This window comes from Notothenia rossii (genome assembly GCF_949606895.1).
Source record: "Notothenia rossii genome assembly, chromosome: 5".
NCBI classification, from domain to species: Eukaryota; Metazoa; Chordata; class Actinopteri; order Perciformes; family Nototheniidae; genus Notothenia; species Notothenia rossii.
The window spans coordinates 81,344,350-81,369,743 of NC_136903.1; the positions used below are offsets into that span (position 1 = coordinate 81,344,350).

Consider the following 25,394-nt stretch of genomic DNA (forward strand, 5'->3'; position numbering starts at 1 on the left):
TACAAACGTGCACATTTAGTTATAGATGTGGATTCTGGTCCTCAGAGAAATTCCTGTAGGTGTACAAATGGTCAGTTCTCTTCATGGATTTTCTAAAGGATAAAAAAAAGTTGGCCGGACTATCAGCTTTCCTATCACTACCTACAATATTTTTAGATCCGTGGGGGCAGTGAGGCTAGAGGAGAGAGCTGGAGAGATACGCTGAGATACAGTAGCAGACCAGGATACAGTTGGCCAACAGCCAGCAAGATATTACAGTCAGATATATAGTAACACAGATGGATGCACTCAGCCTAAAGAGGCTGACATATTGGCTAGCGCTGTCATAAGAATGACATAAGACCTATCCTGACAGGTAATGAAAATAAAGGCCGCTCCACCGCAGAGTTGCATAAGCACTTTAACTTAAGCTCATACGTAGAACAGTAACCCTGACATATGGGATATCCCGGGGGAAGTTTTCAGAGTGGTTGGATGTTAAAGGTGGAGGTCTGACAATTGGAAGTGGTCCCCTAACATGCTGGAGATGTTACTTTTGATTTCAGCACTCACAACCAAAGCATCCTATGGTTTCTTTATGAAGAGATATTGTTGTGCATCTCAGTCACCTGCGAGGTCTGCCGCAAACTCAGTTAGCGCAGGCATAGATTTCCAGCATAGCAACGTTCCTTGTCCAAAAACTATTTGAATATGTGCAAGTTTGTAATCATTTTTTATGATTCGGATAACAAGCATTTACTTATGTTATCAGTAATGTGAGCTGCTAAAAGTCTAAATATTTTTAAAACATCTCATTTCTATATCATTTCTGTAGTCAGTATGTAGTTGAGTTTGAATGTAAATCAGTATTGGATTTAGACTGAGGCAACGTTGTGGCTAAATAGATCCCAGAGATGGTTTGATCACCTCCTGCAGTGTGTCTTGGGTGCAATTACGCATGCACTTTTATGTGGTTAAGCTCAGTCTGGACAGAAGCCAAGTTCATTTGAGTCATTTAGTGCCAGATGTAAAGGGGGTCTGTTTCACAAGATGAGATAAATATGAAAAACTGCTGTGTTTTGGCACCATTCCTGCAAAAAGTACATCAAAGGATAGGACTCAAATGAATACCAAGGGAGCATGGCATGTGAGCAGAAGCTCCTCTGCTCAAAAACAAAAGAACTCTGCCATGCAGTGGGGGAGTATTGAACTCTGTGATGAGGAAACGTGCCTCATAAGAACATTAAAAGTGGGACAATGTCCTTTTTAAAAGAGACTATATAACATAATTCCCTCTCCTATAATGAAACGCTTAAAAAAAAAAAAAGATTTATTTAGCCTTTATTTATGTAGGTGTAAAATCTCATTGAGACACAAGGTCTCATTTTCAAGAGAGACCTGTCAGTGGTAACACTACCACACAAAGTTACAGACAGACAGGAGACTAAACACAGAGGCAACACTAAAATACAACATCGTAAAAAAAGTAGTCATTGAAATCCATACAGTAGTCAGATATAGCAGGTGCAAGAACACACAGATGATTTCTCCAGCTCTTTTAAAATGAGTTTAAAATCTGTGATGGGTATCAAACTGGTCAGCTTAAGTTCCTGCTGAAGTGTGTCCCAGGTCGAGGGGGCAGAGTATGATATGGCTTTTTTCCCAAGCACCGTGCGTACTGAGGGGACGGGCAGAGTGATGTAATTTTGAGATCATAATTTGCAATGCAATATCCTATTCTCCTTTTGGTGCATCCGAAGGTTTTGCTGCTCAAGCCTCGCTTTGTTTATCAGGACCAGTCGATAGTGTTGCTTAATGTTAGCAAACTCTTCGTCGAATGGTAATGTGTTATTTCTCCTTTAGAGTTATGATCTGGACCTAAAGATGCCTTGTCCCATTTTGTGTTCTGCGTTCAAAGACCATCAGTAGTTCCTGTAAACCTGCTGGCAAACATAATCAAAAACATAAACTCCTTGACAGTGGAAATAAAATAAAGAAAATTCAAAATCTTATGCCATTTCCTTGCTTCACCTTTCATTCAGACCTGCTCCCCCTCCTCTTCCTGTCCCAGCCTCCCTCTGTTCGAGAGGAGAGGCAGCTGGAGACACTTTACAGGTTCAATTTGAAGGAACTTTTCCTCCATCAATAATGAAATCGTATTCCCCTCTCCTCCCCTTTTCTCACTTCCCCCAGGAACGAACCTGGTGCTGCTTCTGAAAACACTTTCTCAACACTCTTCTTCCTATCCTTAACTAAACACTCAGTTTTCCAGGACGAAGGAAACATTAATCTAAATTAACAAAGAAAGTATCAAAGTAAAAAAGGATATAAAAAACGAATGTTTCATTGTAACCAATTTATTGTTCAGTGCTGCACATTCCAACAATTGTTCATTTTTAGTCTCCTTCTGCTTTTTATTATATGTGAACATTCATTATTTTGGCACACAGCTTATTGAATAGCTGAAAGTATCATTTGAAAAGGGATGAATCAGAGAAATAAAAGACAAAGCTGAGATGTTGTTTTGACCTTTTGGCCTTGAACTAGGGCTGCTCAATTAACCGTATTTTAATCGCAATTACGATTATAGCTTGCAACGATTACGAAAACAACGTAATCGAAAGAAAACGATTATTTATTTATTTTTATATTATTATTAATTTCTTTTTTTTCTTGGTTTTTCAGTTGAATTATACTTAAAGTTCAGGGTAATCAACTGTTAAAAACATACTGTTTAAAAAAAATGTCTCCATTAAATTGATGTTTTCAAAGTAAATGGATAATCGTTTTTAATAATCGTGATATCAATTATTAACCCAAATAATCGAGATTATGATTTTTGCCGTAATCGAGCAGCCCTACCTTGAAACCTTGACAAAGAAGCTTCTTCCTTTCTTTGCTGGGTGTGTTTTCCTGTAGACATTGTGTGTGTGTATTCCCTGTGTGTGTGAGTGCAGGAAGGCCCCATACTGTTCATGCAAACATCAGTGCGTATGTGTATACTGTGTGAGTACTCAATCTCGTGCATGTGCATATTTTTGACTCCTAAGTGTGTGGGAGTGAGAGAACATTCACATCGCCCACCTGGGCTCTCGCTGGGAGCCAATAGAGAAGAACTCCCTGTTGTTTCTTTGGCGGAGCCTATAGCACGCAGATTTGACTGTATCACTTCCTTCTCACTCCTCCTCACTCTTACTCCCCTCTTCTCCCTCGATCTGCTCAGTTCCTCTGTTCCCGACTCTCATCTCTTTCTCTCTTCCTGCCTTTTCTATATTTAATCAGCCATGGAGCGTGGAATTTGTGATTATTTTTGATGGAAATATGCAGGCAAGAGTGTGTGTGTGTGTGTGTGTGTGTGTGTGTGTGTGTGTGTGTGTGTGTGTGTGTGTGAGTGTGTGTGTGTGTGTGTGTGTGTGTGTGTGTGTGTGTGTGTGTGTGTGTGTGTGTGTGTGTGTGTGTGTGTGTGTGTGTGTGTGTGTGTGTGTGTGTGTGTGTGTGTGTGTGTGTGTGTGTGTGTGTGAAGGGGAGAGAAGACTACCTGTCTGGATCTTCCTCTACCCTCCTGTCATTTCAGAGCAGAGTTCAGAGACAGCAGGAGGATAAGGGTTATGTATTTCATAAAAGACCTTGCGGGGTTTTAGTTGGAAAGTACCTGTATTGCACCTTATTCCCTCTCTCTATAACTCTTGGTTTCTATTTGCATCACTCTCACTCTTGCTTTACACCCTAGTCTTTCTCTCCCCTAGTCACACTAGTTCACATTCAGAAAGCCAATAGCATTGACTGAGAAAAAATCCAGTCCCCACGTACACTTCAATGAGGCGCAGTAGTGTCGGTCTCTGCAGGGTTATCCAGAATATTTTTTTATGTGCCTAAAATGGTGCCATCTAAACCTGAAACTACACATATCACACCAACCTGGTATATTCAATCTTTGTATTTGTTGACAACATGCATAATACTAAAGTCTAAATAACAGTAAGTTGCAGCCTTCAGAGAGGTGGTATCTGTTTGGGTTAACAAATACTGTCACCTGAATACCGTGGCTGCTACCTATATTTAATTCATAGATCTTCTTTGGTTCACTTATTTATTGATCTTACTTGGTTATTTTGACATGTTGTGTTTTATGTACTCTTGTATGCATCCTGTGTACGGGGTGTTAATATGGGGGTGCAATCACAGGGGCACACATTGGTGGTGGGAATATGGTATGTGAATTCCTTTTATTTTAATTATTCTGCCATTTTAAACAATAAAATGGATGATTAATCCATTGTAGCGTTTTTTGTTTATAGTAAAAAGCTCCACCCACACAGAACCATCTGAACAACAGGGAAAATCCCCATTTTTGGTTGACAGTCAAAAATACTGTCCAACAAAGCCAACACCTGCTAAGGAAACAGAGAGCTGCAGCTGGTTGAAGCAAAAGAACAACAATGTATAAAATACTTTACTAGTTTCCTGCTGAGAAGATCTGATATCTGTCAGGTAAATAAACAGATACAGAGCAAAGGTGTTAGCTTAGCTTAGCTTAGCTTACCGTAAAGGCAGGAAACAGCTGAGAAGTTAGCCTGTCTTCCTGAAGGTGATGAGTGATTAACACGTTATATCTTGTTGGTTAATCCGTACAAAAACTGTGCAAAAGAAAACCTTTCTAAGCAGTGGTTCCTGTCAACCTCACAGTGACTTCATAATGCCCCTTTAAACCTCAAAATGTTGCGAAGTGTCTAAATATTCCTTTAAATCTCTCCTCGTCTCCCTCTCAATTAGATTTTAAACACAGCCAAACTCTGGATTGAGTAGTCTTTATTAACATAGCTTTCCTATAGTGTTGGCAGACAACTGAATGAGCATTAAAAAAAAGATTTGGCTCATAAATTCTACTTGAATTCCACATAAAAATCACCACTTTATGATTGCTTGGTGACAAAATAGTAACAGTGGACCAAAGGGTGTTTTCTTAACTTCCGTTTCCCACATTAAGAGACGCAGTAAAGCATATTAAGATGTATCCTCTAGAGATCAATATTGAACAGCGTTGATAGTGTCTTCAAATGTTTCCGTGTGGACATTTTCATTATGTAGCTCTGTAGCTTCTTAGTGACTCTGTTTTCTTTCTACATACACTTTTATTTTTCATCACTGTGTCTCTCTCTGCCTTCTTTCCATTACAAGTGCAGCCTTGTGTGATTGGCAGCTCATTACAACACCATCTCCTCACCCCTCACCCTTATGAGACAGAAACACCAGTGTGTGTGTGTGTGTGTGTGTGTGTGTGTGTGTGTGTGTGTGTGTGTGTGTGTGTGTGTGTGTGTGTGTGTGTGTGTGTGTGTGTGTGTGTGTGGTGTGTGTGTGTGTGTGTGTGTGTGTGTGTGTGTGTGTGTGTGTGTGTGTGTGTGTGTGTGTGTGTGTGTGTGTGTGTGCACGCGCGTGTGCAAGACACATGTGGGCGTTCATGTGCGCGTTTGAACATAAGACGGGGGTTGCATTTTTCTCGCTCAGTATATTCATGGTGTGTTTGCCCGTGCTGCTATTTGTGTCTATATTTACATTTGCATATGCTGTAAGGTATCTCTCATATGCACAGGCCTTTCAAGTCAGCTCTCACTCTCTTCCTACCATACTCACACACAAAAACACACACACACACACACACAGTCCAGCAATATGCAGCTCATGAATACTCCCAATTATGGGAAGCCCACTCATCATCTCTGTACCTTAGTGATGGCTGGAGAAGAGGACAAAAGGTGTGCGGGGTTGGAAGTGAGAGCATCTTGCCGGCTCAGAGTATGACAGCTTTTAAGCTTATATTTTTCTCTACTTTTTTTTTTTATTCATTAGATAAGTGAAAAGCAAAAACCCAGTGATGGCACGCCAGTACCAGCCATGATTTATGTTCACCTCTGGAAAGAGAAAAGTAGAATTTATGGCTTTCTCGTCTGGCCTAATCTTCACTATATGCTGCAAAGCCCGGGCAATGCAGTAAGCTTAGAGGGGGAGGGAGAAAGAGGCTGAAAAATTGTCCTCTACACTTTCTCTAGTTAGCGTTTCTCTCTCTCTTCCTCTCACTTACTAACCAGCTCTATCACATTTTGTCCTTGTCATTTGTTGTTCTCCCTACACAGGAGCACGCTTGGCACACACACAGTGAGTCTTTGAACACTTCTAATCACACGCGTGCAGGTTCAGACTCACGCTCGCACATAAACTGCTAGCTGAGCTGCTCGGCCCCTCAGCAACACCTTCCCTTCTCTCGCACCAATTTTTCTCACACTTTTTTCATTCTCCCTGTCTCTCTTTCTCTCGCTGCCTCGCTCCGCACCTCCGCCCTCACCCGCCTCCACATATAGATCCTTTCTTTTTATAGTCAAAGCTATAGTCCCCATGGCAACACCAGAGTTGTTGATTGCCAAGATGCTGTACGTCTAATTATGTAACTTTCGCAAAGGGGTTGTGTTGTTTGTTTGTGTGAGTGTGTGTTTGTTTCTCACGGCGACAGTGTCCTCCCTAAGCAATGCCTCTTCTTGTGATGGATCAAGCTGTGGTGCGATAATCAATCCATGCTCACAAAACAATATGAAAATGGAATACCTGGCATCTTTCCTGCATATCTATCAATGTGTATATGTGAGAAAGGATTAATATGTTTAGATTGTGTGTGTGTGTGTGTGTGTGTGTGTGTGTGTGTGTGTGTGTGTGTGTGTGTGTGTGTGTGTGTGTGTGTGTGTGTGTGTGTGTGTGTGTGTGTGTGTGTGTGTGTGTGTGTGTGTGTGTGTGTGTGTGTGTGTGTGTGTGTGTGGGTATAGAAAGTGCATGTCTGGCGCAGGTGTGAAGCTATAACAGGTTTTGACAGGGTAAAAATCATTTGGGGGTGCAGACGATGTGCTTTTTCTATCCAGTTACGGTGTGACAACAGAATTCTCAACTGTCGATTCCTATTCCTATTAAAGTGTTCGCAGGAAGCGCAAATCCTGACTGCTCTCATTGCACATCGATTCTTATCCAGATAGAGTGCTGAAAAGACGGAGGGGAAATGGGGGGGGAAACACTGTTTTATGCATTAACTCACTGAGGAAAAAATAGTTTTCGCACTCAACACATCGGTACAGAAAAGGAGGAGGAATAAGAAATGAGGGGAAATAATAAGAGGTTGCACAAGAATAGAAAGGAAAACAGAGCGAGGACTAAATTCGCATTTTAGCCTCTCATTCAAAACTGCTTGGAAAGCCGTCCCACTACTGCCAGCGATCAGGCTGCTTGCCAGTGAAAGAAGGAGAAAAACAGGAGGAGATAAAGAAGAGGTGGGCTGGTGTGAAATGGATCAAACAATGGATGTGAGAAAAGCATTGCTGTTCTCATCCATCTGCACGAAAGAAGAGAAAATGAGTGGAGGAGGGAGCGGGGGGTGTGATAACTCGCAGCTTTTATAAAAAATGTCTGTGTTTTGTAACTAGCTTTCTGACAACAGGTCCTCACAAAGTTGAAGAAAGTATTTGCCAGAGAGCAAAAGAGAGTAACACAGCGCCCAAGGTCAGGAAAGATCTTCCTTGCTCTTGGATGAATCAGATTTGGATATGTGTGTGTGTGTGTGTGTGTGTGTGTGTGTGTGTGTGTGTGTGTGTGTGTGTGTGTGTGTGTGTGTGTGTGTGTGTGTGTGTGTGTGTGTGTGTGTGTGTGTGTGTGTGTGTGTGTGTGTGTGTGTGTGTGTGTGTGTGTGTGTGTGTGTGTGTGTGTGTGTGTGTGTGTGTGTGTGCATCCTACCCCTCTCTGTTTTCATGTTCCCTGTTAAAGCCATGTTGATGAAGAAATCTGCGATGATCAGAGGGTTGGACGGGGAGGTTTGCCTCCTCCTGTGATCCCTGTGTGTTTCCCTCTCATCTGCCTTTGTGGAGATGTAGTGATCTCGCTATAGACACTACTGGGACGCCAGCACCACAAAGCGAGCAGTAGCATATAGAAACAGGCCGAGAAAAAAGATGGCGACCGCATTTTCATTCGCTCAGTCTCTCCAACAGGGACCACAGCGTTATTACAATGCTTTGGAATATCATGTGTAGGAAGTGAAAGGAGCTAGAATGCATCAAGGTGTTGTTTTAATAACTTTGTCTATTTACGTAACATTTCTACTTAATTCGCCTGGCATTAGAGAATGCTTCATTTGCCCAATTAAAAATAACATTTCTTAAAACTGTAATGTCATCAACTGGGGACATTTGATGATAATATATATTAGTTTTAAATATTTAACCCCATTCCCCTCAAGCAAAATGTATGGAGTTCTTTCGAGAAAGCCATTTCTTTCTCATATTCAGGTCCAGAAATCTCTGCTTTAGCACCAATTATTACACCAAACTTCAATTATATCTATATTCTTTTAAGGCGGCTTGTTCATATATCATTCATAGCCTGATATATAGAACATTTTAATCCTAAAAACAGGTCTAAAATGTATTTTTAATGGCTTATGATGTTTTTTTCAGATGTATGTTTTGAGGGAGATGATCAAAATCCCCTCTGTAAAAACCGTTGATTATAATATGAAAAGAATTGTGATCAACCCTGGGTTTGCACACATCTAAAAAGATTATGCCTCATTTGCATATTTAACCCTAAACTTTAAAAAAAGTTTTTGTAAAAGATAATCGCTTGATGTACTTAGTAATGAGTATTCATTTTACCATTTCTTTACCCCATTCATCTGTACTGTTTCCCAGTTCGCACTGCAGTACAATGGAGAGTCCATACAAGCATTCTGCAGGCATATTATTGTTGAGAGCAAGTTTTGGTGCAGCACTATATCATGTCAACAATTTAAAGTAACAAAATAACGAAATATTGATAAATGAGAGCCAGTGTCTCCATAATGTACACTGCAGCCACGTTGTTGTTCTACTAGCAGCGGCAGAAAGCACAGAATGTGCCGATTTATAATATATCTGAATTGTTGTTGTTGTTTTTTTTCTTATATTTATTTTGCTCCTGTATCCTGACTGCAGCATGCCACTCAATCCCAGCCCAAACAACTGCGGGGCCAGGCTGTCCCGTTGTCAGGAAACTCTCTTCTCATCCTCGATCTGACGTGATACAGAGCGCCCGACTCTGTTTGTCTGTGAAGATGAGAAGGGATAAAGCAGAGGAGAACGCAACAAAAGGAAAGAGATTGGGATGTTTTGCTTCATAGTCCTATTTACCCTCACACACAGACATTGATCTCTTTGCAATATGTTTCACTTGAACATCAAAAGAGAGGTTTGTAGTCTGGTCACATGACAGGGTGAAGAGCTACAGCAGTGATTCTCAAACTTTTGCTGTCAGGCCCCCCCTTTGGAGAAAAAGAAAAGTCGGGCCCCCCCCCAACACAAATAGTCAGGCTCAGTGGCGGCGCCAGAGATTTCTTTTGGGGGTGCTGTGGGGTAACTTACTGTCACACAGTTTGACAGTTACAATGAAGGCTCGATAATCAGCTCACGGCATATAGGTGTAAGCAGGGGTAAAGTGCTATTTTTATAGTTGGTGTGTGGACCTTACATAGGGGGGTCCGGGGGCACGCTCCCCCGGGAAGATTTATTTTTAAATATTGAAGTTAAATGCATCAATCTGGTGCACTTTGAGAGCAACATGAAGAGATCTATGGATACCTCTCTCAACACCCATCTGAAACAGAACTGTAAACAGATTTACTTTTTCTTTATGGATATTTTACAAATCACTTTCCTTTTAAACTTTATTCATTTTTTAATATCATATAGTATTTCATACCTGTTTTTAATTTATTCTCTTATTTTTTTATAACTATAATGATCATATAAACATGTGCCTCGGACATAATTGTTTACATTAATGGTGACCAAAACATTTGAGACCCACTGAGATAACCCTGAGAGAGTCATTTAGTTCACTGAGCCTCTCAGTCTGACAGGAGAGGACTCTCCTCCACCTTGTTGTTGAAAAAACTCCTTATATCCGTTAGCGTAGCTCGCTAGCACCAGAAACATCAACGATATCCGGTACCGGTGCGCTCTCTCTCTCTCTCTCGCTCTCGCAGACAAAATGGCTCGTTCCACACACACACAGAGCCGAGCTTTAATGAAACACAGAGACCCAGACTTAATAGTACTGTATCATATTATTTTCGAATCAATAATCTTTCAAAATATGATTTCTTTTTTTTTTTATCTTTTTTTTTTTTTTTTTAAATAACCATTTTTCCTCCTGGTCTCTCGCGCCCCCCCTGTCATGCCTCTGCGTCCCCCTGGGGGGGCGCACCCAACACTTTGAGAACCACTGAGCTACAGGGAGGCAAAAAGGCCAAATGCTCTCTGAGATGTGTAGACGTTAAACCTGATGGAAATCCAAGCTTCCATCAACTCTCCAGCCCTCTTCAACTCTAGAAACTGACCCCAATGTCAGTGACATCACACTGCATTCTGGGTATTACAAATGTAATAGCTGTTGTTTGCATATGGTGCGAAATACATAGGTGCTGCTTTTGACAAATGTCCAATAAAAGTAAAATAAATTCAACAATATAGAGAGAGTGGCTGTTAAAGGTGCAGTAAATAAGTGGATGACAAAAGTTTGAAGACAGATTGATTATTATAACTGATTGTTGAACTAATAAACTATAATAATAACATTAAAAAAATATGTAAACATCAATAATCTTATTCCAAAAAAAAGTAAAGTATGTATTGTTTTCAAATGGGCTATTCTACAACATATTACATTTGAAGTACATTCATTACACAACAAGTACTATTGCTTGTTTTTACTCAAGTTACAGATATTCATACTTATTCTCCACAGGTTAGAGAAATATATTTTTTGACTGTGCTCGCATGTGGTTTACATTGGGTACATTTAGTAAAGTCTCCAAACATTATACTATATGCAACAATAACTGCTTCTGTAGCTCTGTCTGCTGAGTGGCTTGTTGGCTGGGCATGAGTTGATAGCATTTGACTGACTGACCTGAATCCTGCTCCTGATGAACACATCTTGTGCCAGGGGAAAAATGTGTTTCCTCCTCGCACAAGCAAATCCCCGTTCCATTAGTCACATTACGGCAGTGTGAAGTGGTAATGGCTGTGGAAGAGTGTAAGCTTCCCTTTTTCTACAGATGTTGTAAAATACTTTTGTGCCTCAAGAGGTGGCGAAAGTCAATAAAATGAATTTTTTACATGTACTGTAGGAGCTTTGATGGAAACACAGGGGGTATTCCACCATGGGAGCCTCGTGCTTCTGTGAATTAATGTAAAATCAATACTTTTAAAATAGGTTGTCCTCTTTCTGACCATTGGTAAAAATCTATTACATGCCTGTTAAATGTTTCTAGATGTTCAGCTTATCTCGCCACTGAGGGTTTGTTTTCCTCCCCCTGTGTACAAGAGCCCTGTTTCCCAAAAGCATCTCAGGATTATAACCATATTTGTTCAGCTAATGTTTCCATTGGCATGTTTCCATCCCAAGATGAGTGTTGCACATGCTGAGATATTTTGGAAAGCAGGGCCAGGTCGAGTGCCAGTGTTCCATTTGACAGCGTGAGCCGCCGGCGTTTGGTTACACTTAGACCCTGTGATATTGCTCCTGCAGAGAATCTCAACATCTGCAGCTGCTGTCTTTTTAGATACTCACTTTCATATAAAGAACCATTAGAATTGACCAGAAAGCAGACAAAGAACTCCCTAATTCAAATGGGACGGGAAGAGAATGACGCTCCTTCAGCTGCAGAATGTAAAAGAGAGCATGTTTTCACAATAGTAGTAGATGAATATTATGAAGGCAGCCTTCTTTGCTTCCCTGGGAGTGGTTTCTCACTCTGATAATGAAATGACCTGGCCTGCACTGCTCCACTCTCTCTCTTTCTCAAAAACACATCTGCCAGACGGGGGTGAAAATGAGAAAAATCCTACCTCCCTCTCCCGAGTTCCGTAAAGCATACTTTCAATGTTCTTCTTCTTCACAGACGATGATGGGAGTGTGTCCCTGCGAGTGTTGTGGATTGCTGCGGCTGCATGTATTAGGTGGAGTGTGTGGTTTTTCAGATGCTGGCACCAGTCTTGAGCAACTTGTAATAAACTGTATTTGAAGTGCATCTGACATAACAAGGCGCGATAAAGAAATTCAGTGGGTAGAAATCCCATAGAGTTGTCGCCGTAACCGTGTTTTTGTAACTTCATTTCTGCGGCTTCGCACGCAGCGAAATCAATACAGTAAGCAGCAAAACTCAGATCAAGGACTTCAATTTTGTTCCATTTCAAGGTAGAATCTAATATAGCGAAGTACAGTCCCCCACTGTTCTCAGTGAATCGTTTAGGCCTCGCTAGACATCGAGGCCGTACTACACTGGTTCAGAAGAATGACTCACCAGTTTGGTACAGCACAGGCTGCATGCAGACCATGTATTCCCTCAGCTTCTAGTTAGCAGGGAATCTATGGCAGCACTGAGGCAGAGCACTGTCATTGAGTTACATAATCAACAGAGGAGTGTAGCAGCACGATGTGTGTGTGGGAGTGCGTGTGCCCGTGCATTCGTGAAGCCGCAGTTTCTTTTTGAGCTGTCGATCATGTGGTACGCCAAGGCCACTCCAACACGAGGCTGCTGAGGTGGACTTTCAGCAACAATGGAGCTTAAGCCTGTGTGTGTGTGTGTGTGTGTGTGTGTGTGTGTGCGTGTGTGTGTGTGTGTGTGTGTGTGTGTGTGTGTGTGTGTGTGTGTGTGTGCGTGTGTGTGTGTGTGTGTGTGTGTGTGTGTGTGTGTGTGTGTGTGTGTGTGTGTGTGTGTGTGTGTGTGTGTGTGTGTGTGTGTGTGTGTGTGTGTGCGTTTTTGTAGAGGCATATGCGAGGATGAATAGACTGAGAAGAAAAAGGCTCACTACATGCGAGGTATTAGGTGTGCATGCTGAGAGATGAGCCAATTTACCGAACATGCTGCCTCACAAGGATACATTTACACATTTACATATTCTGTGTGTGTGTGTGTGTGTGTGTGTGTGTGTGTGTGTGTGTGTGTGTGTGTGTGTGTGTGTGTGTGTGTGTGTGTGTGTGTGTGTGTGTGTGTGTGTGTGTGTGTGTGTGTGTGGGTGGGTGGGTGGGTGGGTGTGTGTGCGCTCTCTTACTTGTATCCTGTTGTATTTTTCTATGCACGCTTGGATGCATAGAACTATTTGTGATTGTAGACTTGCCAAGCGTGTGTGTAGTATAAACCTTAATGTCCAGTCATGTAAGACCACCCACTTCTGCATGTGAGTGTGTGCACATGTGTTTATAAATCTACACGTCTGCATCTATTTCTGTTAACGTTGATTTCTTTCTCGTACTGCCACTAAGCTGAAGAGAGCTCCATGTATTGTTTGAGTATTGCATTGCTTCTGCTGCTCAATGATGCCATCTGGCTTTGGCTGACACCACCACATACATCCTAGGGGAGCGATCCGTGCAAGTCAGCGTCTGGTTTTAACAACTGTTTTGGGATCAGTTGTCCAGTGGGCTGGTGCTAACTCACCCCATTATGAGCAGGATGATAAAACTGACCTTGAAGCAGTTTATGGGCTCTGGATAATGGAAACCACTGATAGAGAGCCCATGAAACTCCACTCAGCTTTCAGTTACAAAGGAAAATAATGGTTTAACCACTTAACATTATTTTTGAACTGTGTCTAAAAACGTGTGAGAGGACGTTCCCGCGGCTCAATGACAAATGAAGAGACGCGGGGAAAAATGGTTAAGGGGGGCGTCTGGGTCGGAAAAATGGGAGGGAATTGTAATTTTTATTGTTTTGGGACGACATTGGAGGACCTTTTATGTTTGTCATATCCACTTTTTATACTTGAATGTAGCCCTTCCTTAACAGTTACATCTATAAGATTACCGTCATGTGTGCCATGGATTTTAAAGGTGCGTTTGGGCTGCTGATATATCCATACGGGATGAGCATACATATTGTCTAGATTTGTATCTTTCTAATGTGGCAAGTGTTGTATATTCCTGCTTTGAATCAATTCAGGCTGATTAACGGACAAAGGGACGGTGTCAATAACATTAAATTAATTACCTTGGGTTTAATTGGTTTTTCAGTTTCTGTCTGAATTAAAGAGAGACTTCAATGGAAATATTATTAACTCTGGCGAGGTTCTTCATATAATAAGTTGGAAAAAGATCCCATAAATCTCAGTGCAGAGTGAAATTAAGACCAGGAAATATAACCTCAGAGGGTCAGTGGCGTCATACCGTGGGTTAAAAACCGCTGCTTGCATATAAAACCAGTGGAGGTGGAACACAATTAGGTCAGATTGAGGCCAGACCATTTGTATGGGTCACAGTAAAAGCGCTCATATGTATGCAGGCTTATAGGACCCATGGGAGTACTGGGCCGACCTTGTCCCACACTCTGATCTATGTCCTCATCTCCCCCTATGTCCTCTTTTCCTCATTCCTCCCCCAGCTTCCTTTTTTATCACCATTTCTTTCCCTCTCAGACCTCCCCCCTACTTTCTTTGACCATTTTTCATTAGTTTCTCTTCTTTCTCGCCCTGTTTGGTTTCATCCCTCCTACTTTCCTACGCTTGTTTTTTATTCCCATCCCTCTTTCTCTCTTTCACTTTCTTTTACTCATTTTAACTCCCTTTTTTCCCATTCGCCAATTCCTTTATCCCCACTCGTCCTTTTTCCATATCAACAGCCAGTCTGATAAATAATGCATCACAGCACATTAAAGACATTAGCAGGGTTCTCTCTTGGCTGTCAAAGAGAGGGAGGAGACGAGGGAGAGGAAGGAATGGGTAACTCCGTTTTAAATAAGTGCTATGGAGAATGATGTGATTTAATATCAGCTGCAGGAAAGCGCCGGGGAAAGGGTGAAGGTCCGAGCGTTAATTGTGTTTGCGCCCTGACACCGTGTCCTCTCGCTCAAAGGTTTTCGCCTTTGGTGAATCATCTGAAAGCCCCGGGATTCATTAAGATGATGACTGTATCAGCAAAGTCTGAGGAAAAGATTTAATGACATTTAGCAAAACACTGATGCTGCATCACACAGAACCTTGACCTTTCCCTCCGCCCCTTTCATCCTCAGCTTTCTCCCTTCCTCTCTCCTCTCTCCTCCCCTTTTCCTCCCCCCCTCCATCCTTCTATCCCTCCTGGCAGCGTTGCGATTGGCATTATTAAAAATTGATTGGCGGCGAGCGTTTAGCAGGGTGGTGAGGCGGAGAGGGAAGGTTTGACAGGCAGGAGTGAAATGAAAGGAGGCTCTCGGCGGACACACTGTGGAAAGGTCTCACTGGGGGACAGACTGTGTGCGTGTGCGTGTGCGTGTGCGTGTGCGTGTGCGTGTGCGTGTGTGCGTGCGCGTGTGCGTGTGCGTGTTGTACAAGCATGTGTGTGAGTCTTAGAGAGGGTTGTGCAGAAACATTTAGTAGTGAAGCTACACGTTTAATCTGTGTGTAGAGGTTGATTTTGCTGTATGTGTGTGTGTGTGTGCGTCCACCTCAATATATCTGAATAGTCCTCACAGACCACATCCTGACTGCACAAGGCATCCAGAAGCATCCATAGAGAGCATTCACAGTCATTCTGCTGACCCGGAGTTACCTCTCCACCATCCTCCCTCCATCCCTCTTTCTATCGTTCCCTTCATCCCTCTGCCTATCCCCCCTTTCCAACCCTTCTCTCTCCTTTCATCTCACATCAAATAATATTTCCAACCCATATTCCCAACCAGCTATTCCCCCAATGGCAATAAGTGCTTCAGCTTTGGAGATTTTCAATACACTTTACCCGCAATTTGGCTGAGTGAAAACTTTTTTTGGGGGGGGAGGGGGTAAACCATGCGCTATGACATGAGTACATAATGCTAATCCTCTCTTTTTCTCTCTCTGTCACAGATGAACAGACCAATCCAGGTGAAGCCAGCAGACAGCGAGAGTCGAGGAGGTAATGTCTCCTCTTCTTTCTATTCCTTTTTCCCTTTTCCTGCATTCCTTCCCTTTGTTTCAGCCCTACGAACATGCTGCCCCCGCGTATCAGCCTCACTATTATCCCTCCCCTGAGACAGCAGGGCCTGGCCGGACCCTCCGATATTTGAAACACTTCATGAAAACAGTGTTCCTGCTGGCGTGCGCTGCCCCTTTCTTAGAGTTTCATCATATCTACTGATGCATGCACTATGCACTTACAGACAGGGAAACATGCGTGTCATGTCACGCTCGAGGGGAACACAGGTCACTTGATTCTGTCAAACACTTTTAATAACGCTGTCTGAGTCCTATTTGACTCGTGTCACAAGTTCCTATCAGCCAAATGAAGTGCAGATTTAATTGACATATCCGCGTGAATGGAAGTGGATGTCTTGTAATCTGTGTGTCTGTACTGTATTGACAGCTAAGACGGCTTAAAGCGCATTTTCTAAGTCTAGACATGTAGTGACCCGCTGCTGACATCAATCAATGGACTATACAAGGCAAGATTGATGCAGTTTGACCGTTTTTGGCTGTAGTCTTTCAAACTTTGCAGTTGAATATAATTGGCACCAGAGCGATTCTTCAGTCGTAAGAAAGACGGAGGGAGAAAAGAGTGGAAGGAAAGAGGAAATAGAGCATGCAAGGAGTTGAAGGTTGATAAGCAGAGAGAGAGAAGGACTGAGAGAGAGGTGTTGGCCTGTAAAGGAAAAAAAAACGAAGGAAAGGAAGAAAGATTGTGTGACATCCTCTTCTATTTAGTTTGGTGGTGCTGTGAGTGTGATTGATGGAGCAGGAGGGAACAGAGGCGAGCACCGAGCCTGAGGAAGCAAAGTGAGGCCAATGCAGGCCGTCTATACCTCTGTCTGTTATGTGGGTCTATCTTTCTCTGTATGTACGTCCTCGGCCCACGTCTCCTCTCCTCGTCTGTTCTGCACAGTTTTGTCAAGATTATTTCTTTTTCATTTCTCTTCTCTATCCCTGATGTTTTTTCTCAGGCATGAGGGCAAAGCTTCATCGTACTGTCAGGGTGTTGTATTTGAATTGCAATGGTAGAAACACTAAGATCCTCCAGTGGTACCAGTACAACAAAAAAGGGAAAAGTTCTCCATTTCCAATTCTACTGATGTAAATATAGTCAGTGTTTAGGGGTATCAAAAGTTTTAAAAGTATAGGTACTTGTTCTGCAGAAAATGTTGCCTATTATTAGATGGTTGTTAATGTGGCATCAGTGCAGGTGTTATTTTACTGTTGTAGCTGGTGGAGTTGGGGATCATTTGTCTTTTTAAGTTAATTATTGGAGTCAGGTTGTTAGAGTTTTGGATATTTTATGTGGACTTTTATGAAATGAACAGATAACAGAGTTTAGTTGTATGAAAGACAGGGCTGCACCAATAATATCTTGTAAAATATTACCTTTCGAAATGTTGACAATACCCTCAAATTGTACCTTAGTTACTTTCCATCAATGTTGAATTGATAGTGTTAGGGATATATGAATGCTGCTTTTATGAGTGCTGTGCAGCAAAATAAATATTTTAATAAGTTCGTAATAAACTTTATAATGTTAGAAATACTTCAGCCTACTGAATATTTAATCAGAGGGAAATAAGGGAATCAAGGACCTACTGTAGGGATTCGCTTCCCTTATAGGGACAAATTGGAGGTCCCCATGAGGGGAATCATTAATTTTCAGGTGAAGACTTGGTTAGGTTTAGGATTAGGGTTAGTTTAAGGGTAAGGGTCAGGGTTAGGCATGTGTTGGTTATGGTTAAGGTTAGGATAAGTCTCCAGGAAATGCATGTAAGTCAATGTAATGTCCCCTGAAGTGATGTATACATGGTGTGTGTGTGTGTGTGTGTGTGTGTGTGTGTGTGTGTGTGTGTGTGTGTGTGGGTGTGTGTGTGTGTGTGTGTGTGTGTGTGTGTGTGTGTGTGTGTGTGTGTGTGTGTGTGTGTGTGTGTGTGTGTGTGTGTGTGTGTGTGTGTGTATTAACAGTACCTAAAGAAAGATATAAGGTTTATTGGTGCCTCTTCCCTGGGGAGCTGTGGCTCTATCCACCAATGGGGTGTGTACACTTCAAGATGTGTGTGAGTGAACATGCGTGTGTGTATGTGTGTGTCCTCCACTCTTGTAAACTGTCCCCCACCTCCCACAGTGCAAGGCCGGAACGCAGATTAGTCTTGTTGACTCTGCAAGGACACCCTGTCAGGCAGCGGCAGTGGGGAACGGACCCTTAGCATGCACACACATACACACACACACACACACACACACACACACACACACACACACACACACACACACACACACACACACACACACACACACATACACACACACACACACACACACACACACACATAGACAACTGCACCTTCACACACGTTCATTTGCGCATTCAGAGGCACTTGGACCGAGGCTCATTAATTTCCCAACATATACATCCATTTCATCAAGTCCTCGATTCTGTGCAACGTAAAAACAGACGGCCTAGCACACCGACACATCTGCTACTGTTGTGCGCTAACACACTTTCACCGTCTGCCTCACAATCCCACTCAAACACTCATTCAGTGACTCAATCATGCTGTCATGGTGAATAATGAACCCGTGCTGGACCTCAGTCTGGCCACATTTGATCAAAAATAAATTACATTTATGTCTAATTATATCATCCGGTGATTCTTTATGACAGTCTAAAAGTTTTTTGAAAAAGTGGAAATGAGTTATTGGATTAAGGCAGTTTTTCTTCCACTTTTCACAAAATGTTCTCAAATGCCAACTTTAACTTCAGGAAAGAAGAGGACGGCAGTTGCCATGTGCAAAAGAGTGGTTGCTATGATATGTGTCTAAAAAGAGAAATACGCAATGAAATGTGTTAAATTGGTGCTCGGTGGCTTTATAGCATGAACATAATGATACATATTTCCAGTTACATAACGTGTCCCTTTACAGAAAGTGGGCATTTTATTTGTATATGTTTTCCAGTATCCATGTTGGGGGAAAGTCTGCTAATCACTTCCTGTGTAAAATCCAGTTTTCCCCTCATCAACCCCACAATCCTGTAATTGTCTGCTGGATTCAACATAACCTTTGACTTGTTATTTCTGTTGGAGTATATTTATTTGTATCTAATTTATTTCTCTGTGAAACTTGCGGCCTCATTATTGTGCAGCAGGCACTAGCATCCTGTCTGCGATGCATATTTAATAATAATAACAATCACATGTAAACAGAGCCCCGCGGACAGACTTGCTGTGGAACTTAACTTAGACTTCCATTACATTTTAATCATGTTCTGACCTGAGGACAGGCACACCGGCGCGTCTGCCTGTCTAATAACCGTGACAGGCACAATTCCTCACAGGTTGTACTTGATGTACTGAAATTGGCCGATTAGCCTGATAAGACAGACCCAGGGATTGTCTGACAAGCCATTGTTAGCCTCAATGTATTTGTCATATCAGACAGAAACATCAGGTCAAAGAGTCACAGAGATGTTGTCTCTCTTTATGCCATGTACTGATTGCTATGTGAACATAAAATGTGATCGAAGAAAAATTGAAGACTGGATTTACCATTCCCTTTTTTTTTGTGCAGAATTCACATATATAATATCTAAGATAAACTAGAGATAATAGTTTATTCTTCTATCACTTTTAGATATAATACAGTACCACAGCTCTATGAAATGATGTTAAGATTTCACCCTGAAACAGAAATAAGATTGCTTTTAACACAGCTTGTCTTGGACATGACATTATTACAAGCCAAAAATGCTGATTTTATACAGCAAGATACCACGGATAAAGAAATGGAATAATTGGATAACCTCAACATTCACTCGACCTAACCATTTAGCAAAATAAGCAGTTGTTTTTTATATATATAATAATAAAGACACGATAACAAAATGAAAATAGAAGTTCTAAAACAAGTCGATGAGGCAGTGCTGTATGGCGTGAGCGAGCATCTTGTTGTTATTATCAGACGTTGAAATGCAGCACCATGACCATCTGGGACCAGGACTCACGCTGAGGGCACGGCGCCAAGCGTGTTCCCACAGGACAGAAAAAAAGATTTTCTTGTATTGATCATGATTTAATCTAACACTACACATTTGTAATGGAAATAGAGGAAAATATGTCCAAACTAAACCAGGTTTACTAGGAAACCCATGCTTTTACTTCAGCAACTATTTTAAAATGATACATGTTGTTTATGTGACGTAATTATCAGCATCTGTCACTGACTTGTTATGAACATTTTAATTGTCATTTTATTGTTATTGCACTGCTGATGTTTTCCAAATGGAGATGAACACCTACGTATGACCATGAACCCTTAGCATACTCATCAAGAAAATGTAATTTTAGCGAATAGCTTCAAGCCAATGGCGTCATTTAAACACAAGTGAGATCTAAAGACATGAGAAGAAATGGGTGGATAACATGTGTTACTTTGGAAATCATATACAGTCTCTTTTATGACATTTTGCATGCAGGTGAGGATGAAAAAAGCTGCTATTTCAGTGAACATGGCGTGCCTTTCTGTAGAATATCAAAAGGCATCTCTGATCCTCTGATCGTGACCTATTCCTTTTCCTATTAGAAGACAGAAAGCTCTTTGTTGGCATGCTCAACAAGCAGCAGTCAGAAGATGACGTGCGACGCCTTTTCGAGTCCTTCGGCAGCATCGAGGAATGCACCATCCTCAGAGGTCCCGACGGAAACAGCAAAGGTGAGTTTATAGCAGTTTATGACTTTGAGCCAGCAGCATTTTTTTCACAGGCTACTGCACAGAAATGATTTGGCCTTTCAAAGTTGGTGACTTTGCAAAGTTCTCCTTAAACACACCATGTTGAGTGTTGTCAAAGCGGGCACATTTCACAACCACCCGAGGTGCGGTTACATAAGGAAACTGTAGTTTCTGTACATTTCAAACAGCAAATGCCATTTGAAGGCTTTGCCAGCAGGGATAAGAGATACAAACAACCAACTCTTCACGGATGAACCCCATTAACCTTACATGGCTCTAATGAAGAAGAAAAAGCTTAGTCACCGGCCTTATTAACCACCAGGCTTCATGTTATGCCAAAAAAAATGTCCTTTCGATATTTTGTCAGAGTGTAACAAGTTCAATGCATGAAGTTCATCAGCGGGCTTAGCAACCAATCAATGGGGTCCGATGATAACTAAGCCTGATGATTACAGTGGGCTTGATCATTCTGATTCGTCCGTGAAGCTCCATTAACAAGCCCTCATCCGCCAGCTTACTCTGCTAAGTGGGCTTTAGCTCAATAATTACTGGGAAGTTGATCATTCAAATTCATCAACGGGGTTTGTCAATAGTAAGCGACACCAGAACGCTGTGGCATTTTAAGTCCCATCCGAGGATCACAGAGTTGTTAATGGTGTCAGAGTGGGATGTTTTGCCCACTTATTGAGCGTGGATCTCAGCAAAGAGAGCTTTGTTTACTGAATGTTAGTTGCTGCAGTGGGAAACTTTTCCAAGGTGAACAATGATCTCAGGAAATGTTTGTCTTTTGTCTTGTTACCGTTAATGTTCTGCGGTGATACTGTATGAGCAAACTCTCCTCTTTTGTTCACACTTTTTTGTTTCCCTTTACTAATGGTCTCCCTTCTCGCTCTCTCTTCAGGCTGTGCGTTTGTAAAATACTCTTCTCATGCTGAAGCTCAGGCCGCCATCAGTGCGCTCCACGGCAGCCAGACAATGCCTGTGAGTACATCCTAACTGTGAGCATGTAGATTTATGTTAGAGAGGTAAGTCACGTAGAGAGATGAGTCACATAGAGCTTGATTACCATCTTAAAGTTAAGCTATACTTTATTAATCCCAGTTAGGAAATTCGTCCTTTGCAAATGACCCATCGTAACTATTCCGAGGCAATTGGTGCCAAATGACGCCATTGCCTTGGCAGGAAAGGATGTGTGTGAAGTGCAAGCTTATGTCACGTGTGTCCATACTCACTTACATGTTCTGCGTGGTGTTTGTGTGTGCATGTGTGGGCGGGTGGATGGGTTGGTGCACAGGGTGCGTCATCCAGTCTGGTGGTGAAGTTCGCCGACACGGATAAGGAGCGCACCATCCGCCGCATGCAGCAGATGGCCGGTCAGATGGGCATCTTCAACCCTATGGCCCTGCAGTTTGGAGCCTACGGAGCCTACGCTCAGGCAAGGCGCCCCGCTAAACGTCTTCTTTATCCACAGTTATTCAAGCAATGAACCACACAGACTAGAGTGCTCAAGCCTAGCTCATATTTGGATCTGCAAAAAGCAACAGAAAAAGATTAGCTCTAAATGTTGTTTCGGGGAAAAAGGAACAAACACATTTTAAGATGTTCAATAACTTGCTTTTATCTTGTAGTCACTGTCTTTTTTTAACTTGTATATAGAGGTGGGAAGTAGTGGAGTACAAATACTTTGTTACTGTACTTAAGTACATTTTTCTGGTATCAGTACTTTACTCCACTACTTATTTTTATGATGACTTTTTACTTTTACTTCTTACATTTTGAACACAAATACCTGTACTTTCTACTTCTTACATTTTCAAAACATGCTGGTTACTTTAGTTTTAATCTGCGTTTGGTGGCGTGATCATTATTATTCAGAGTCATTGCGTGCCTATTGATTTTAACACGATCCGTGTATACATCATTTGCTGGTCTTCTCTAAAGAAGAGGGACCAATGAAAACGTTGTCATGTTGCCGTTGTTCAGCATCGAAACATTCATTAGCCAACAATGACATTATTTTTCTATTAATATAAAGGGAGGTCCGTTTTTTTACTTGAGTACATTTCGAAGCCCATACTTCTTGAGTTTAGTCAGTACTTCTACTTTGACCAGAGTATTTTTAAACACGAGTATCTGTACTTCTACTTGAGTAAAGGATGTGTGTACTTTTGCCATCTCTGCTTGTATACCCCACTACTTTTAACGTTTTCCTTATCTCTTAGTTTCTCGATTGTAACATTTTCTTCTCTCCCTACAATATTCTCCATAGCCCCTCTCCACCACTGTGCAGGTGCAGCAGCAGGCAGCACTGATGGCGTCTGTAGGTCAGCAAGGCTACCTCAGTCCGATGGCGGCCTTTGCTGCTGCCCAGATGCAGCACATGGCGACCATGAATGGCATCCCAGGAGGACCGATGACCCCGACGTCAGGTAACAGTGGGGAAAGACCAAAGTTTAAAGGGCTGTGCACTTTAGCAAAGAAAGCATTTGCTTAAGTGAATTGATACGCAATCCATAGCCATATCTTAAACAATCCTGTGCCTCACCAAGTGACAAGCTTACGGTACTTTAGCTGCATTTGACATAGACAAAAAACAGCCTTATTCATCTCCAAAATTCTAGCCGATTACTTAACAAATACAATTTGACTTTTATGTTTAAATAATACTCTGAATTTACAGCAAAACTGAATTTCTAACAAAACAAATCAGATTTATTTTCAAGGCAATAAACCAAATCTATCCTTCAAATGTTTTAGATGCCTTTAAAACAGCAATGTAATATGTTATAAGTAAAGAAACAATGAGTTCCTTTAATGCCCTACTGTAGCATTTCAGAGGAAACGTTTTTTTTAGTGTACTAATATTTGTTTACCAGATCCACACATGGTTCTAGATGCATTGCAGGCATTTCACTCATCTAAAACAAATACATTATTGGCACACATAAGATAGCATCAAAGCAGTGTACATTATTAGTATACACTATGTCAGTAAGATTTCTATCTATTTGCCATTGTGCCACAGTAAGGCACACACTGGGACAAGAGAATCTGCCCTGACATTTAGTGTTGTCACCGGCCCACTGGGCCGAGCCCTCTGACATTTCCAATAGTTACTAGGTGTCCCATCAAAGCAAAGACTTTTCTATAATGTCCTAAAAACATACTGAGGAATGCTCACTGTTTCTCTCTTTGCCTCTCTGACCCGTGGCTGCAGGTGGCAGTACCCCTCCAGGCATCAACGCCCCCACAGTGACCAGCATCCCCTCCCCCATTAGTGTAAATGGTTTTACTGGCATGCCGCCCCCCCAGGCAAACGGGCAGCCTCCCACAGAGGCTGTCTTCACCAACGGGATACACCATTACCCTGGTAAGTCCGACGAATTCAGGGGGCATGTTTGCAAACACGCAACACGGCTCTTGGAGAAAGATAACGCTGTATAAATTATGAATACCTTGTTTGTCATGTTAAACCATGACGCCTAAATCCTTAGAGACACACTCTGTAGTAAACGCATTCATTGTAACGGGAAAGTGTGCATGCTGCTGGCTCACAGGCGTGAATAGCCTTGAAGCATGTTCAGGAGGCCGAGGCCAGACGAATTTAGCCCGCAGACAGTCAGCATGTCGAGGAGATGAGTGTTTGGCAAAGGTGCTTATGGGCTGCTGGAGCCTAAGTATGCGCTTGTGTCATGAGCCGTGGATAGTACCTCATTGGTTTTTGTGTGTGAAGTGGTGGAAGAAAAATCTGTTTGTTTTTTTCTACACTCTTGTCTCTCCAGTGTTGCAGGAGTTGGTTTTTAGGGAGGACTCGGAGAAAAACGGATTGGGCGTGGCTCCGCGGAGTTGTTTTGGGGTTCAGGGTGGCTGCTTCCTGTCCTCTCTCTCTGAAGGTAGCACTTCTCTCCCTCCCCCACATCCTCACCTCTATCCTACTCCCTCATCCCTTGTCCCCATGTGCTCAAATAAAGGTCAATACGATTTTGAGCTTGTGAAATCATCTGGGGCATGTCATAGCAAAGGCTGTTCATGTCACCGTTTGAAAACCTGTGAAAAATCTGCTTTTGTTTTGACTGTCAAGTAAAGATTTTGAGTTGAGGTGAAAATGGAGTTTAAATTTAAAGGTGAAAACGGCATCACGCTTCCCACACTCAGACACCAACTAAGTGCTAGACTTGCATTCGTACTCTTGTTTTGTGTCATTTTTGTTTCACACGGTGTTTCTCAGTTCTCTTGTCTTTAAATCTGTGTGTAACCTTGATTTTATTAGTCCACAAATTCTATTTAGAGATAAGAATAGTTTTATTTACAATAACAAATCTTTTGTAATTATACCAAAACTCTCTATTCTTCATGCAAAATACTTTTCAAAGGATAATACAAGCACTGGCTTTTTGAACATGATTTCACAAGCTTTGAATTGATTGACCTTTATGTGAGCCCATAACACTTCTCCCCTTTCGTCTGGCAGTGTTTCAGTGTTGCTGTTAGTCCTCGGTGTGTTCAGTATCTTTGGTTTTTGGTGTTAGCTGGGTAATCAGTGTGTGTACATGGTTTTCGGTGTACTTGTGTGTGTGTGTGTGTTTTCTCAGTGGTGTTCTTAAAGTGCATGTGTACAGATGGGTAGTTAATAAGTGTGGCGCAGCATCTGTGGTAGCTACAAGTGTTTGGTTCCCTTTTAATTTTGATATAATTAAC

At 42.0% G+C, this 25,394-nt stretch overlaps 1 protein-coding gene across 16 annotated transcripts in view; it reads left to right on the forward strand.

Moving 5' to 3' along the window:
- The window catches only part of celf4 (CUGBP, Elav-like family member 4), an 81,238-nt gene that overhangs the window by 47,621 nt on the left and 8,223 nt on the right, over nucleotides 1-25,394 (forward strand). For 4 of the 16 annotated variants that reach the window (XM_079680156.1, XM_079680168.1, XM_079680164.1 and 1 more), the window contains exons 3-9: nucleotides 15,864-15,912; nucleotides 20,550-20,678; nucleotides 21,598-21,677; nucleotides 21,952-22,131; nucleotides 22,966-23,125; nucleotides 23,914-24,066; nucleotides 24,479-24,589. In XM_079680156.1, the coding sequence (XP_079536282.1) occupies nucleotides 15,864-15,912; nucleotides 20,550-20,678; nucleotides 21,598-21,677; nucleotides 21,952-22,131; nucleotides 22,966-23,125; nucleotides 23,914-24,066; nucleotides 24,479-24,589 (862 nt within the window). Of the gene's footprint in view, nucleotides 1-9,061; nucleotides 9,136-15,861; nucleotides 15,913-20,549; nucleotides 20,679-21,597; nucleotides 21,678-21,951; nucleotides 22,132-22,965; nucleotides 23,126-23,913; nucleotides 24,067-24,478; nucleotides 24,590-25,394 lie in introns of those variants that run through there. The other 12 variants (XM_079680170.1, XM_079680159.1, XM_079680171.1 and 9 more) reach the window with 7 other exon arrangements.